We start from the raw sequence: 12951 nt of genomic DNA on the forward strand, positions 1-12951 counted from the left end.
GACTGAGGTGCTCGTCAGCTGCAAGTTTCGCAAATTCGTCCACATACTCGGCAGCTCCTTCATGGTTTACAGACTGCTTTTTTCCACACACTTTATTTATGGAAATTCCATGATGCTTCTTGAATCTTTAAAGCCATCATTCACTAAAGTCACGCTCATGTTGTAATTTAAGTTCTTTATCGAACAACTTAGCTTGGTCCATTATCGTGCTACCTGACAAGTTCACTCCATCACTCCAATGTTGTCAAAACCATTCCATCATCACTCGATCGTGCTCAGTACTCTTGCCATCTTTCTTAATTTTTCTAATCATCATTTGCTTCTTGGAATCACTGTCTGCATTGAATTTCAATATTTTCTCCCTATGCTTCTTTATATCATTAACAATTGATGAAACAATACTGTACATGTCACACAGCTTACGTACCAAAACACCACAGTCCATTTTTATCAACTGTTCTACTTTATCTTGGATCGACATGGACTGGTGTTTATGTATGACACCACGACTGACACTCTCAAATGTCTTAGAAGCCATAGCTAGGGTTAAATTTAAGTAAAATAAGCTAAGAATCTCACAGAATCATGGTATCACCACCAATGAGAACAGTGTAAAGAATGTAAATAAGCATGCCCTACACACAACGCTATCTGTAGCCACCCAGTAAACTAGTCTGGTGGCCATAGTATTTTCAAGTTCCATCATAATTTTGTCCAGACTAAGCGAGGTGCCGAACCATCAGTTGCTGGAAATTCGGTGGTGTACCTGTACCTATACAGCGTTCTTTTATCCTACTCAATTTCTATCAAGATTATCTCATTTTTTATCAACCAGCTTTATTCTGTGATTCTGTAGTTTCTTTTTACCTTTTATTTAATATTCCTCAGTTTATGGATTGACTCGTCCAAACCTTCAATGAACTTTTCAGCAGCTCTTTCATCAGCGCTTGCTGCTTCACCCATGACTCAAACATTGTGCAAGCTATATCTTCTTTTAAATCTACTGAACCAACCATGACTTGCTGTGAAGTTCGTAATGTAATCTCCCATTTGCTCCTTCAAAGTCTCAAAAAGACTTCTAGCCTTTGCCTGAATTTTTAGTAAGCTTAGTGGTACACGTTTTTTAACCTGATCTTCCATCCACAGCATCAACAACTTTTTCATTTCATGGATGGGCCCTTGTTGCTGCTTTGTTATTATTGTACACCATGCTTGCTGAACCTTTCACTGTTTCACATATTTTTCTTTGTTCTTTAAAGTTGCAGAAACTGTCGAATGGGAAAACTGTAGATCACACGCAATCACATTAACATTTTTTCCTCCTTAATATTGGGCGATTACCTTCATTTTCTATTCAAAATTGAGCACCTTCTGCTTCTTGCCAGATCTATCAACATGTGATGGGTTTTTCCTCTCACTTGTCATCTTCTTTGGGGATTAATACAAAAATGGTTTACTACAGAACGAAAATTTTTTAGATTCACTTGAATAACATGCACTTACTGATGGTAAGAGAGAGCAAGAACTGAGAGAGATGCTGTGATGTACACAGTGCTGAGATCATTTGACATTCACTCTCATACGCATGCATCCATTGGCATTGGCGGACGTACAACCAAGCATAAATTTTATATTTACATATATTATTCAATTTATATTTTTTCCAGTCATATATCCGGGTAGTTGTAGGTCACATAGGTCATAAGTCAGGGAGCATCTGTATAAGAGTGGGTGAGGCTTTTTTCCATCTGTTGCCTGGTGCTACCTTGCTAATGCAGGAAATGATGATCAACTAGGAAAAAAATCAGAGAAAGATTATTTGTTGACTTTCTGATGAGGGTAAATAAGCCTTTGTTTAACAAAAATGACTGTGCATTATGCCAAGGTACTAGTTGACTTTTTTTATTTTCCTACTTTCTTCTATGCAAGGTTTTCGAAAACAGTATCTTGCAATGCATAGAGAATTTGTTTTAAATGTAATGTAAGATGTATTTCTAGGGTGTGGAGTCAACCTGTCTAACAGTAACCCTACTTACTGCATCAATGATGCTGTCCGGCAACACAATAAGGAGCACAACACGTCTCTCTGTGAACTTGATCGAGAATCCTTTTTGGCAAGAATTTTCAATGCTTTTGAAGACCTAATTGAAGTTTTCCAGACTAAAGGTCCAGGAGCAGTGCAGCATCATTATTACAAATACTGGCTTCACAGGTAAGAATAACCTTTATGGTATTTCAACCTACTACAATGTAGTAGTATTTCTAGGGTGTGGAGTCAACCTGTCTAACAGTAACCCTACTTACTGCATCAATGATGCTGTCCGGCAACACAGTAAGGAGCACAACACGTCTCTCTGTGAACTTGATCGAGAATCCTTTTTGGCCAGAATTTTCAATGCTCTTGAAGACCTAATTGAAGTTTTCCAGACTAAAGGTCCAGGAGCAGTGCAGCATCATTATTACAAATACTGGCTTCACAGGTAAGAATAACCTTTATGGTATTTCAACCTACTACAATGTAGTTTGAGGTAAGGTACTGTGTATATATTCATGTGAAAGAAAACCAGATCATCAACCGGAAAGCTTATATATATTTTAAGCATTCATCTCAAGTTTTAGATACTTGAGATACAAAAATTGGGCAAGATAACATTAATATTTAATGTGGTGTATATAATATATGAAGGGGATATACGTGTCAGAGGTGGAGCTGGAAATCCTCCTCTCCCCCCCCCCCCCTTTCTTTTTTACTTTCCAAAATAAAGGAAAAGAGAAGGGGGCTAAGTAAGGATATTACCTCTAAGGCTCAGTCCTCTGTTCTGAACATTACCTCACTAATACAGGAAATGGCAAATATGTATGAAAAATAAAAACATATATCCTTGCCTCTTATGAAAAACTGTTCTCTTTTGACCTCATTAAACTGGATAAAAAACTTAATAGGTTGTGATCAAGTTACTCCTTCTTCTTTCTTCTTTGATAAGTATATTTAAGACCTCTAACCTTTCCGTCTCAATTCAGATACCATCTTTGTTACCCTCCTTTGGACTTTCTTTATTAATTCTTTGTGCTTCCTTATGTAAGGCTACTAAATCTAAAGCAAAGAACCTGGTCTAATATAGGATATGAGCTGCTTGCTGAATATTTCCTTATTCATACACTCGAATGTAACTTCAGTAACTGTCAGCCGACAGTTTCTCTCCTATACTAGTCTTCTAATGTGGAACTTTGTAGATAGGTAGGTTTGGGAGGATATCAACTACCAAACCTCTCTTAGAGACAGATTTCTGCAGCTTATTTCATCATGCATAATATCTGTGTTGAGGCCTTCTTATCAGACTATCTTTGAGATCGGTCTGGGTCCTCTTGTAAGGTGATATAATTCTCCTTGTTTATCACTTCCCTAATGACTGAGCAAATGCAGGGTGTTTAAGATGTGGTGTTAGAGAATCATAGTAAAATGGTTTGATGAATAAGGAAATGGTGGTGAAAGCCTCATGTAGGGTAAAGTGTGGCAAGTGGATGGCATCACTACTGAACTCAAAAAGAAAGGGGGTGACAGTGTCATCAACTTGTTTGTCAGTATTTTCAGTGAATGTTTAGCTCAAGGTGAGATGCCTAAGTACTAGGGGAACGCTTGTTTAGTGTCTCTACATAAAGGCACAGGGAACAAAAGTGATTGCTCAGATTACAGAGGTAAAAGTCTTTTTAAATATACAAGGAGAATTGTATGGGAGGGTGGTAACTGAGCAAAGTATTAGACTGAGAAGGAGCAAATTGGCTTTAAGTGGTTGGGGATGCGTGAACCAGGTATTTTCTTCAAAAAATTTGTGAGAAATGCTTACTGAAAGAGAGGGATTTGCATGTGGCATATATTGATCTAGAGAAAGCATATGATAGGGTTAATACAGATGCTTTGGGGAAGGTTCTACAAATAAAAGTGAAAGTTAAGCTAGTAGAAACAGTGAGGAGTAAAGTATGTGTGCAAGTAGGAAGGGAGGGAGGCAAGTGATTTATAGTGAAGGTGGGTCTGCATCAAGGGTGATGATATTACCATGGTTGTTAAATCTGCATATTAGTGGGATGGTAAAGGAAATAATGTCAAAAGTCTTGGAGAGAGAGAGAGGTGGCTTTACATTCTGTTTGGGATGGAGAGGGACTGGGATTTGAGTCAGTAGCTTTGGTGGTGGACCTAAGTGAGAAACTGTTGAAGCTGGTGTCTGAGTTTGGGAGACTTTATAAAAGGAGGAAGTTGTGTTTTGCTGAATAAAAGTACTGGTACGAACTTTAACAAGGGAGAAAGACAGCTCTGTTTGAGTGTGAGTCTGAGTGGAGAGACCATGGAAGATGTGGAGTGATTCAGATATCTGGGAGTGCACACAACAGCAGATGAAACATTGGCAACTGAAGTAAACCATTTGGTGGGTGGCACAGTTGTGGGTGCATTGAGAGAGAAGTCACATTGTTGCATGGATGTGAGTAAAGGACCTTAAATGCAAAAGCACAAAAGAGGATAGATTTATTGAAAATTAATTGCTCAAGGATAATTTGTGATGTGAGGAAGGTTTAGTTTGAAGTGAAAGTGTAACAGAAAGGTGCAATAGTACCTGATATTTGAGTGCGCTGGAAAGGGTGTGCTGAAATGGATCAGACTTATGGAGAGAACGAGTGAGAAGAGACTGATGAAGAGGATGCGTGTGACAAAGATGGGTTGATCAAGGAGGGGAAAACTGACGATGGATGGATTGAGTAAAAGAGGCTTTAAGTTACAGTGGCCTGAACATGCTGGAGGATATGAGGTGATAAAGTGACTTGGAGCAGTTGGGTATTCAGGAGGTGATGTGTTGTCAATGAGATGAACTTAAACATATGAAGTAATCAGGAAAAAACATAATAAAAGCTTTACAGGGCATGGCTGTGACAAGAAGTCTATGATTTTGGCACATTTTGTGGTATGCTAGGGGCAGCAAGCTGTCAGTGGGTTGAACTAGGGCACATGAAGTGGCCAAGATAAAGTCTGGCATAGGCTCTTGAGCTTGGCTCTGATTTCCATACAAATATGACGGCTAGTCTAAATGTGTGCGAATGATGTTTGTTTGTTCCTGAGGAGACCTAACTAAGACAGGAGAGGCAGTAAGGTATAAAAACAAAAGTTTCCAACAAGAAATGTGTAGAAATATATAAAATATCCTCATGTAATCAGTTCCATTATTTACATATACAAGATTTTTGGCAAGGTCATGCAAATATGAAATACTTGAAATTAATCTGAACGAGTGGTATTCTGATTGCTAATTCTTATTGTTAAACTCTGATTTATTAAATATATTTTCTCTCTGCTTTTTCATTCTAGAAACGCAACAGTAACAGTTCAAAATGAACATCGACAGACAGAATCAGCTGTTATCATTGGAATTGATAACTATGGGTTCCTTGAAGCCCAGCTGACATCGGGTATGACAATTACTCTCCATCCTGATGGCAACTCATTCAATATGATGGATGGGCTCATCTATTCAAAGCTTCATTAAACTATTCTTGTAGGTTGACGTGAGGACCGTATAATAATTTAGAGGTTATACTGTGTGTGCCACTCAATATGATACAGTAACAAGAGAGTTCATGCAAATATAGATAAAATGGCAAAAGTATGCATGTTTAAAGTGACTGATCCTTTCAACATTAGTGCAATGTTTTTATAGTTAATATATTGTTACCTTTGGTGGATTTTAATGCTTACGATCACTTACATGTTGTAAAGACTGTAAATATAAATACATAATACATAAGATACTGCATACATTGTGAGACTAAATTTTCTTTTTGAGTGATATTGAAGGTTAGCTGTTGATGGAAAGTACCATTTCCAAGGTGGTTAGTCAGTTATGAAATAATAATGTGTCTAGATAAGACTTTATGCTGAGTTGGCTTTTTTTTTAATACACTTCCAGTAGGGATCTTGTCAACAAAGTTTCTTGAGATACCTCCAACAATGTATCTACATTAAGCTTGACTCTGCTGATGGTTTTTGTCACTGAGCTCAGCTAGCTGGGCTAAGAAATTAAGAAAATACAGAAATATCAGCAGCCATCATCTCTTTACCCGGAATTTATTAATTGAATGGCATCTTAATCACTGATCTACAACTGTGAAGTTTTAAAGATTGCATCAGTTGAAAGATAATGTTAGGATTCCACAAGTAGCTGGAGAAAGTTTGGCATTCATGGATATTATCCTAGTTTGTGCATTACAACTTAAGCCAATGTAGGCTGCCCTGTAAATATTTTGATGGCATAACCATCACTAATCAAAATCAAGGTAAGTAAATGCTGTACTTTAACCTTGTGATCCATATTCATAATCTAGCACTATTATCTTACAAGTATGAAATGATTCTGGTGTTAGCTGAGAAGATTTTGAAGTCATCGTCTTACTGAGAAAAGAAATGGCATCTCGGTCTACATGAGGATGCATATCCATATTTTTTTCATGTTTCACTCACTCAAAACCTTTCCTTTCATTTTCATTGAATTCCCAAGATATCTTGGTAATCATCAAGGACTTTTTCACTCAACTTCTGCACATGCTCTTTGTTGGGTCATGCAGCAGGTTTTCACTTGAGCATTCTTACTCTACACATGATTTTCACAGAAACTAATTTAGTGTTCTGTCACATCTACCAGATACTAGTAATGGTTAAGTGTGGATGGAGGTATATATTCTCCAGTGCCTTGAATTTGATGTGGAAATTATCATAGACTTGATATTTTCCACAAACCTGAATTGTCATAGTTAATCTTTGTGCTTGATTTTTTTCCTGTATTTGTTTGTGGGGATATTGTTTTCATAAGTACCAATCTAAAGCACAGTTGTTAATTCCTTTTTCATATAATATCTTAAGTGTTGGGGCACCCTGCTGTACAGTAGAAAATGGATCATGAATCAACTACCCAGAATGCAAGATGTAAAGTAACTACACAACTTGGCTACCTAATTCTGAATTTAGCAGATTCCTAATTCATATTCTTTTCAAAAGTAAGAATATACAAATTTTATCTTACACATACCTACAGATTTTACCTCATTTATAATCAGTTCTCTTTAAAGACACATGAGGTGCTGCACAAAATCTAACTTTGTAAAATGATCATGCTCATAGCATATATTTCGGTCACGAAATCAAGACATCTTTATTAGCGCAAGCACTATGCAGTTTATGCTCACCTTGGATGTCTAAACACTATACATTATTAGCCCCCCTGTATATTCATATACTGAAAATACTATAAATTTTGATAAACTACATTGCTTTAGTGCTTTACGATGTTTAACCTACAAGATTATGATGTAGGTTATATACAGGCTAATTCCTGGATTGGAAAGAACTGATATGATGACTGATAAATGGGGTAAAATATGTCTCTTGCTTTACAGTACTTAACCTTGAATTCATTTTCAGCATAATTTGAATGATGGAAAACTCTCTACCAAAATATTTAAGTAGGACTTTTTTCAAACTCTAATACTAGTACAAAAGTGGCAGAAAACTGGCAATTTTTATTCTTGTTTTCCCATTATTTGTAAAATTATACTTGCTTTCATACCAAATGCATCTTGATTACTGATATTTGTATTTATAACCATTAGTTTTCAGCATGGTGTGTTGTGGAAGTACCTTGAAGTACGTTAAATATGTACAGTTTTGAAACCGTTACAGAATGGTAAAAGAAAAAAAAATCTGAAATGAGCTCATTGGTAACCTTGAAGTGGGATGACCTCATCTTATTAGGAGCAACTTTGCCTCTTGGTATGAGCTTTATTTATGACCAAATTTCATGAAAAATTTGGCACATCATGGAAACTGCATTTTGAAAAGCTCAATATCATTACTGCTCTTTTCCACTTACATACTAAATATTCCCCCATCACTGGATAAATGTAACAATTGCTCCCAAGGTTTAAGAAAGCCAGACTTTAAATTTAAAGGAAGTGTGGTAGCTGTAAATCTGTGCCTGGTTAACTAACATACAAAAAGCAGTTTTCATTTCGTGCATGGTTAACCATCGTAAAATGGTGAAAAATTCATAGTCAGATTTGCACAAAAACTAATAAACAATTACTTTCAATCTTGACCATTACATGAAACGTATAGTGCTCAGGTGAACAATTAACTTGTCAATATCTTTTAGGAAACGAGAGAAAATTTACAGTGGTCACAACTTTCACTGAAACTTCAAGTTCATATTCTTTAATCTCTTGAAGCAAAATGATATATAAACTGCATAAATATTAGGTAAAATGGTTTCTTTGTAACGGTATACAAACGGGTTTTTTTTCCCCCCCCCCACATTAGTTGTGTCATTTGCAGCCATGAAGATATTGAATCCCTTTTGTTGATATTTACATTCACACATGTAGCTAAAAGTTCTTCCATTTATATCAAAAGGTATTACTATTTTTTTTGAATTGGTTAAGTGATAAGTGTAGTCCCTAGTTAGAAAAGATGAACCTAAAGAAATTAGAATTATACATATTCTACTATCTGTAAGTTTGTGCATTATCTTGGCCAATTTGTAGTTGCACTATTGTTGGGTTCTAATGTTTCATTCATAATTGGGGAACTTGATGATTAATGAACCACCGAAAGTAGTTTCATACAAAGGAGTCCTGACAATGTTAGAGCCAGATGGTGTTTGGTAAAAAACAAAATTGTCCTTAACAGTGTTATACCTGACTGATGTTCAACTAGAAACATATGTCCCCAACCAGTAGGCATGAAAAATTTTAAAGCCAAAACATGCTAAATATTTTTCATATTTGAAGTATTTTTCAAAAAAATAAAAAAAAATTGTCCACTGAAAAGGTATATACACTTGGGTCTAGTATGTCCAGAAACTGAACCAAAGTTTTGCATGTCAAATTTAAATTTACATTTGCCATTGCTGGTTCATTGGCAAGTGATAAGTTTAGAATAATTTCAAAATATGAGAAGATTTGGGAGAAAAGATTTGTCACAGGCTTTGGCATTTTAACTGCGAGTCTGCAAAAGAGTTTTGTGGCTCTAGGGTTGTATCATTTTTAGAAAGACAACCATCGTTGCCATAAAAAATAATATATATGGAATACTACTACCTTTGCAGCAGCTACATTCCAATGCCAAAATTTGGACAGACATCTTGAACTATTGTAAAGTACACTGATGATTTCTAGGTCATTCCTATGCCAGAAATCGTGCAGTTTAACCACTGTTTTAAGTGTTCCTGTATAGTAGCCTTAGGTAGAATATGCTGGATATTTGCCAATATATTGGAGTATTTACCCGTGTTTCTAGTAACCTTGCTAGAACGGTTTTTACAGGGCTGAATATTAATGTTCATAATGATATTTATTGCTAGCCCAGTAATTGTCTTTTGTCGATAAAGTTTTCAATATCCTGTGACACAAAAATCAATAATTTTCTTTGGCAGGATTATTAAATTTGATGTGTAGTGAGGCTACAAAGGTAAAACATAAATTTTGACAGTCATCTCCCAAGATTAATCACAACAATCCTTCTCTATCTGTCTCATGGACAATTATTTTCAACAATTATAAATGGAATGTTGATTGATTCAGAGTTGAAAACTTTGAATAAAGTTTGATGTAATAATTCTCTGTTATTGTTGAATTGTTTGACAAATAAATATATTTTCGTATACATTTAAGTATCTCAAAATAAGAACCTTTATCATTATAAAACAGAGTGCATCATTAGAGTTTTAAACTCTGTCTAATTGAACCAGTTGTAAAATGGTTACGTTTTATTTTTGCCAAGGTCAAGGTGGGTCAGACGAGCTAGTTTGCGCCATGATTTTTCAGAGAATTTTAAGAAATAATTTTTGCTGCAGAACAAAAGCCTTGCACACAATTACCATATTCGGAGCTTGGGTATTCAAATGCTGTTGATATGTTTGTTGCAAAGTGATGTATTAGCTCAAAATAACATCTTATAAAAAGTGTGAGGGCAGGATATTTCCCTATTTGTACTCTCAACAGTAAACAATATCAGCACCTATGCACCTTACAAATGAAATCTTAATATTGGTCAGGTACTTCCTGGCAGTTCCATCAGGTACTGCATCCTGAACAGAGGATATATTTAAAAAAAAAACATATTCCCCAATTACCCTAACAAAAGCTGTATGAGAGGAAGGTGGTCATACTTGAACTTATATATCCAGCCCTGATCTTGCCAAAGTTATCACAGCTATAAAAGATTCATAAATATATTTGCAAACTTAGTTTTAGATGCAAATAGTCACCTGCCATGACAGTTAGGGAAAATAGCTCTGTTTTGTATGATTAAAAGTCAGGAATAGTGGTAATCCACTCATGTTACTATCTCTCAGTTTGTGATTTATTACAGAGACTCACTGTCGTATTGTTACAAAAGTCTTAATAGTATGTATGAAAGATACATACTTTCCCTATGTTGGAGAACTGAATAATGTGATGGGTTATTGACAGTTCGAGGAAACGATGAAGTTTGTAAATATTAGAAAAATCATAATAACGCTTAAATGGTATGATCATGAGTGGCATAGCATTTTCTGACTTGGCAGATTATGTACATACTGTTGACTATTATTAAGTGGCACAGAGGCAATAAGGCACAAGCATTCACTGTATTATGAACAAGGTTGCCCGCATAAAAGATATTAATGTGCTAAAGCTTGCATAATTTTGTTAAATTTCAAGCGGATGCCATATAACCATGTTCAAAAGTAGGTTTTGTGCTTGTGTTCCAATGTCCTGTATGAAGTAACCTGTGAATACATTCCATTCATGAATAAATGTATATGATAACTGTTGTATGATTACCAAACCTTCAAAGTAAAGGAAAAAAAATTAAGAAGTACTTTTCTTCAACTTTGAGATCCATCATGCCCCTAACGCTATTAAACCTCCACTTCTTTGCTACTATTGAGGGCAATTAACCACAGATACTTCAAAAAGTCAAAAAAAATGTATTTTAGGTTCCATTGTGAAAGACAATGTCTCTTTCTCCATACTTGCTTGCTGTTTCCTGCTTTAGCAAGGTATTGCTAGGAAAAGATGAAACAACACCCTCACCTGCTCACATATACTCTAGCTATTGTGAATAATGCACTTAAATAGAGTCTACCATACACAACCAAACAACACACCCCAATTCAGGGGCTTCCCTGACTACTTCGTATGACCTGGTTCATCTCGGTGACAGCATAGCATTCCAATTAGCTCTATTCTATGCACAATTCTCATCCTTGTAAATGTTCAGGCCCTAGCACATCAAAGCTTTCATTCCATCCTTCCATTATTCCCCTTCCTCTCAATCCCTCTACTTCAACTAAGCAGATCCTCTATATCAACCTTCTTTACACATCATCTCCAATTGTTCAAACTATTTCAACACACCCAAGTCAGCTCTCTCTATCAGACTATGCTTCCATACAAAACTCAGCCTTATGCTGTTATACGTGGTCAAGCCTCTTCACACCACATACTGTTCTCAGGCATTTCATTTCCAATTCATCCATGTTCTTCTGTTCTTTTGCATTTAGGGTCTAAAACTTGCATTCATACAACACCATCAGAACACCAATACCTTAGGAAATCCCCATCTGCCCTCACAGACAATGAACTTCCCTTCCACACACTGCACCAGTGTCTTTAGCAACACAGCTTGTGTGGAGCCTCAGCTCTAAACTTGAGCTTCTGCATGTTCACAGTGATGTTACCGGAATAAACAGTGGCAAGGGTAGAAGGCAATGGATAAAAGAACAGATATGATAAGGCAAGGTAGGTGAATTTAGTGATGATGGTACTGCAGTTGAATTTATTAAGAAAGGGGGTGACTGTTGCTGTTGACTGGATGGTAAGGATATTCAATGTATGTATGGATCATAGTGAAGTGCCTGAGGATGGCAGAATGCATGTATAGTGCCAATATACAAAGGCAAAGGGGATAAAGGTGAGTGTTCAAATTACAGAGGTATAAGTTTGTTGGGTATACCTTGAAAATTATATGGGAGGGTATTGATTGAGAGGGTGAAGGCATGTACAGAGCATCAGACTGGGGAGGAGCAGTAAGGCTTCAGAAGTGGTAGAGGATGTGTGATCAGGTGTTTGCTTTGAAGAATGTATGTGAGAAATACTTAGAGAAACAAATAGATTTGTATGTGGCATTTATGGATCTGGAGAAGGTGTATGAAAGGGTGGACAGAGATGCTTTGTGTAAGGCCTTAAGAGTATATGGTGTGGGAGGTAAGGTGCTAGAAACAGAGAAGTTTTTATCAAGGGTCTAAGGCATGTATACGAGTAGGAAGAGAGGAAAGAGATTGGTTCCCAGTACAGGTTAGTCTGTACCAGCAGGGGTGTGTGTTGTTCTTATGGTTGCTTAATTTGTTTACGAATGGGGTGGTTAGGAAGGTGAATGCAAGAGTTTTGGAGAGAGGGGTAGGTATGCAATCTGTTGGGGATTAGAAGGCCTGGAAAGCGAGTCAGTCGTTGTCAACCGATGATATAGCACTGGTGGCTGATTCGAGAGAGCAACTGAAGAAGTTGGTGACTGAGCTTGGAAAAGTGTGTGAAAGGAGAAAGTTGAGAGTAAATGTGAATAAGAGCAAGGCTATTAGGCTCAGCAGGGTTGAGGGACAAGTTAATTGGGATGTAAGTCTTAATGGAGAAAAATTGGAGGAAGTGAAGTGTTTTAGATAAATGGGAGTTGACATAGCAGCGAATGGAATCATGGAAGCGCAAGTGAGCGACAGGGTGGAGGGGGGGGCAAAGGTTCTGGGAGCGATGAAAAATGTGTGGAAAGAAAGAACGTTATCTGGGAGTGTGAAAATGGGCATTTCTGAAGGAATAGTAGTTCCAACTATATTTATTGGCTGCGAGGCATGGGCTATAGACTGGGTTGTATGGAGGAGG

General features: G+C 36.7%; 1 protein-coding gene and 1 long non-coding RNA gene across 6 annotated transcripts in view; one reads left to right on the forward strand and one right to left on the reverse strand.

Moving 5' to 3' along the window:
- Hcs (holocarboxylase synthetase-like protein) overlaps positions 1-10845 on the forward strand; it is a 69437-nt gene extending 58592 nt beyond the window's left edge. The window contains exons 18-19 of one of the 5 annotated variants that reach the window (XM_071662163.1): positions 2267-2480; positions 5354-10845. In XM_071662163.1, the coding sequence (XP_071518264.1) occupies positions 2267-2480; positions 5354-5531 (392 nt within the window). In that variant the 3' untranslated portion in view covers positions 5532-10845. The other 4 variants (XM_071662157.1, XM_071662159.1, XM_071662160.1 and 1 more) reach the window with 4 other exon arrangements.
- LOC139748747 (uncharacterized) overlaps positions 1-12951 on the reverse strand; it is a 114946-nt gene that overhangs the window by 94568 nt on the left and 7427 nt on the right. The window lies entirely within an intron of this gene.

Source organism: Panulirus ornatus, chromosome 5, assembly GCF_036320965.1.
Source record: "Panulirus ornatus isolate Po-2019 chromosome 5, ASM3632096v1, whole genome shotgun sequence".
In the NCBI taxonomy this organism is placed as follows: Eukaryota; Metazoa; Arthropoda; class Malacostraca; order Decapoda; family Palinuridae; genus Panulirus; species Panulirus ornatus.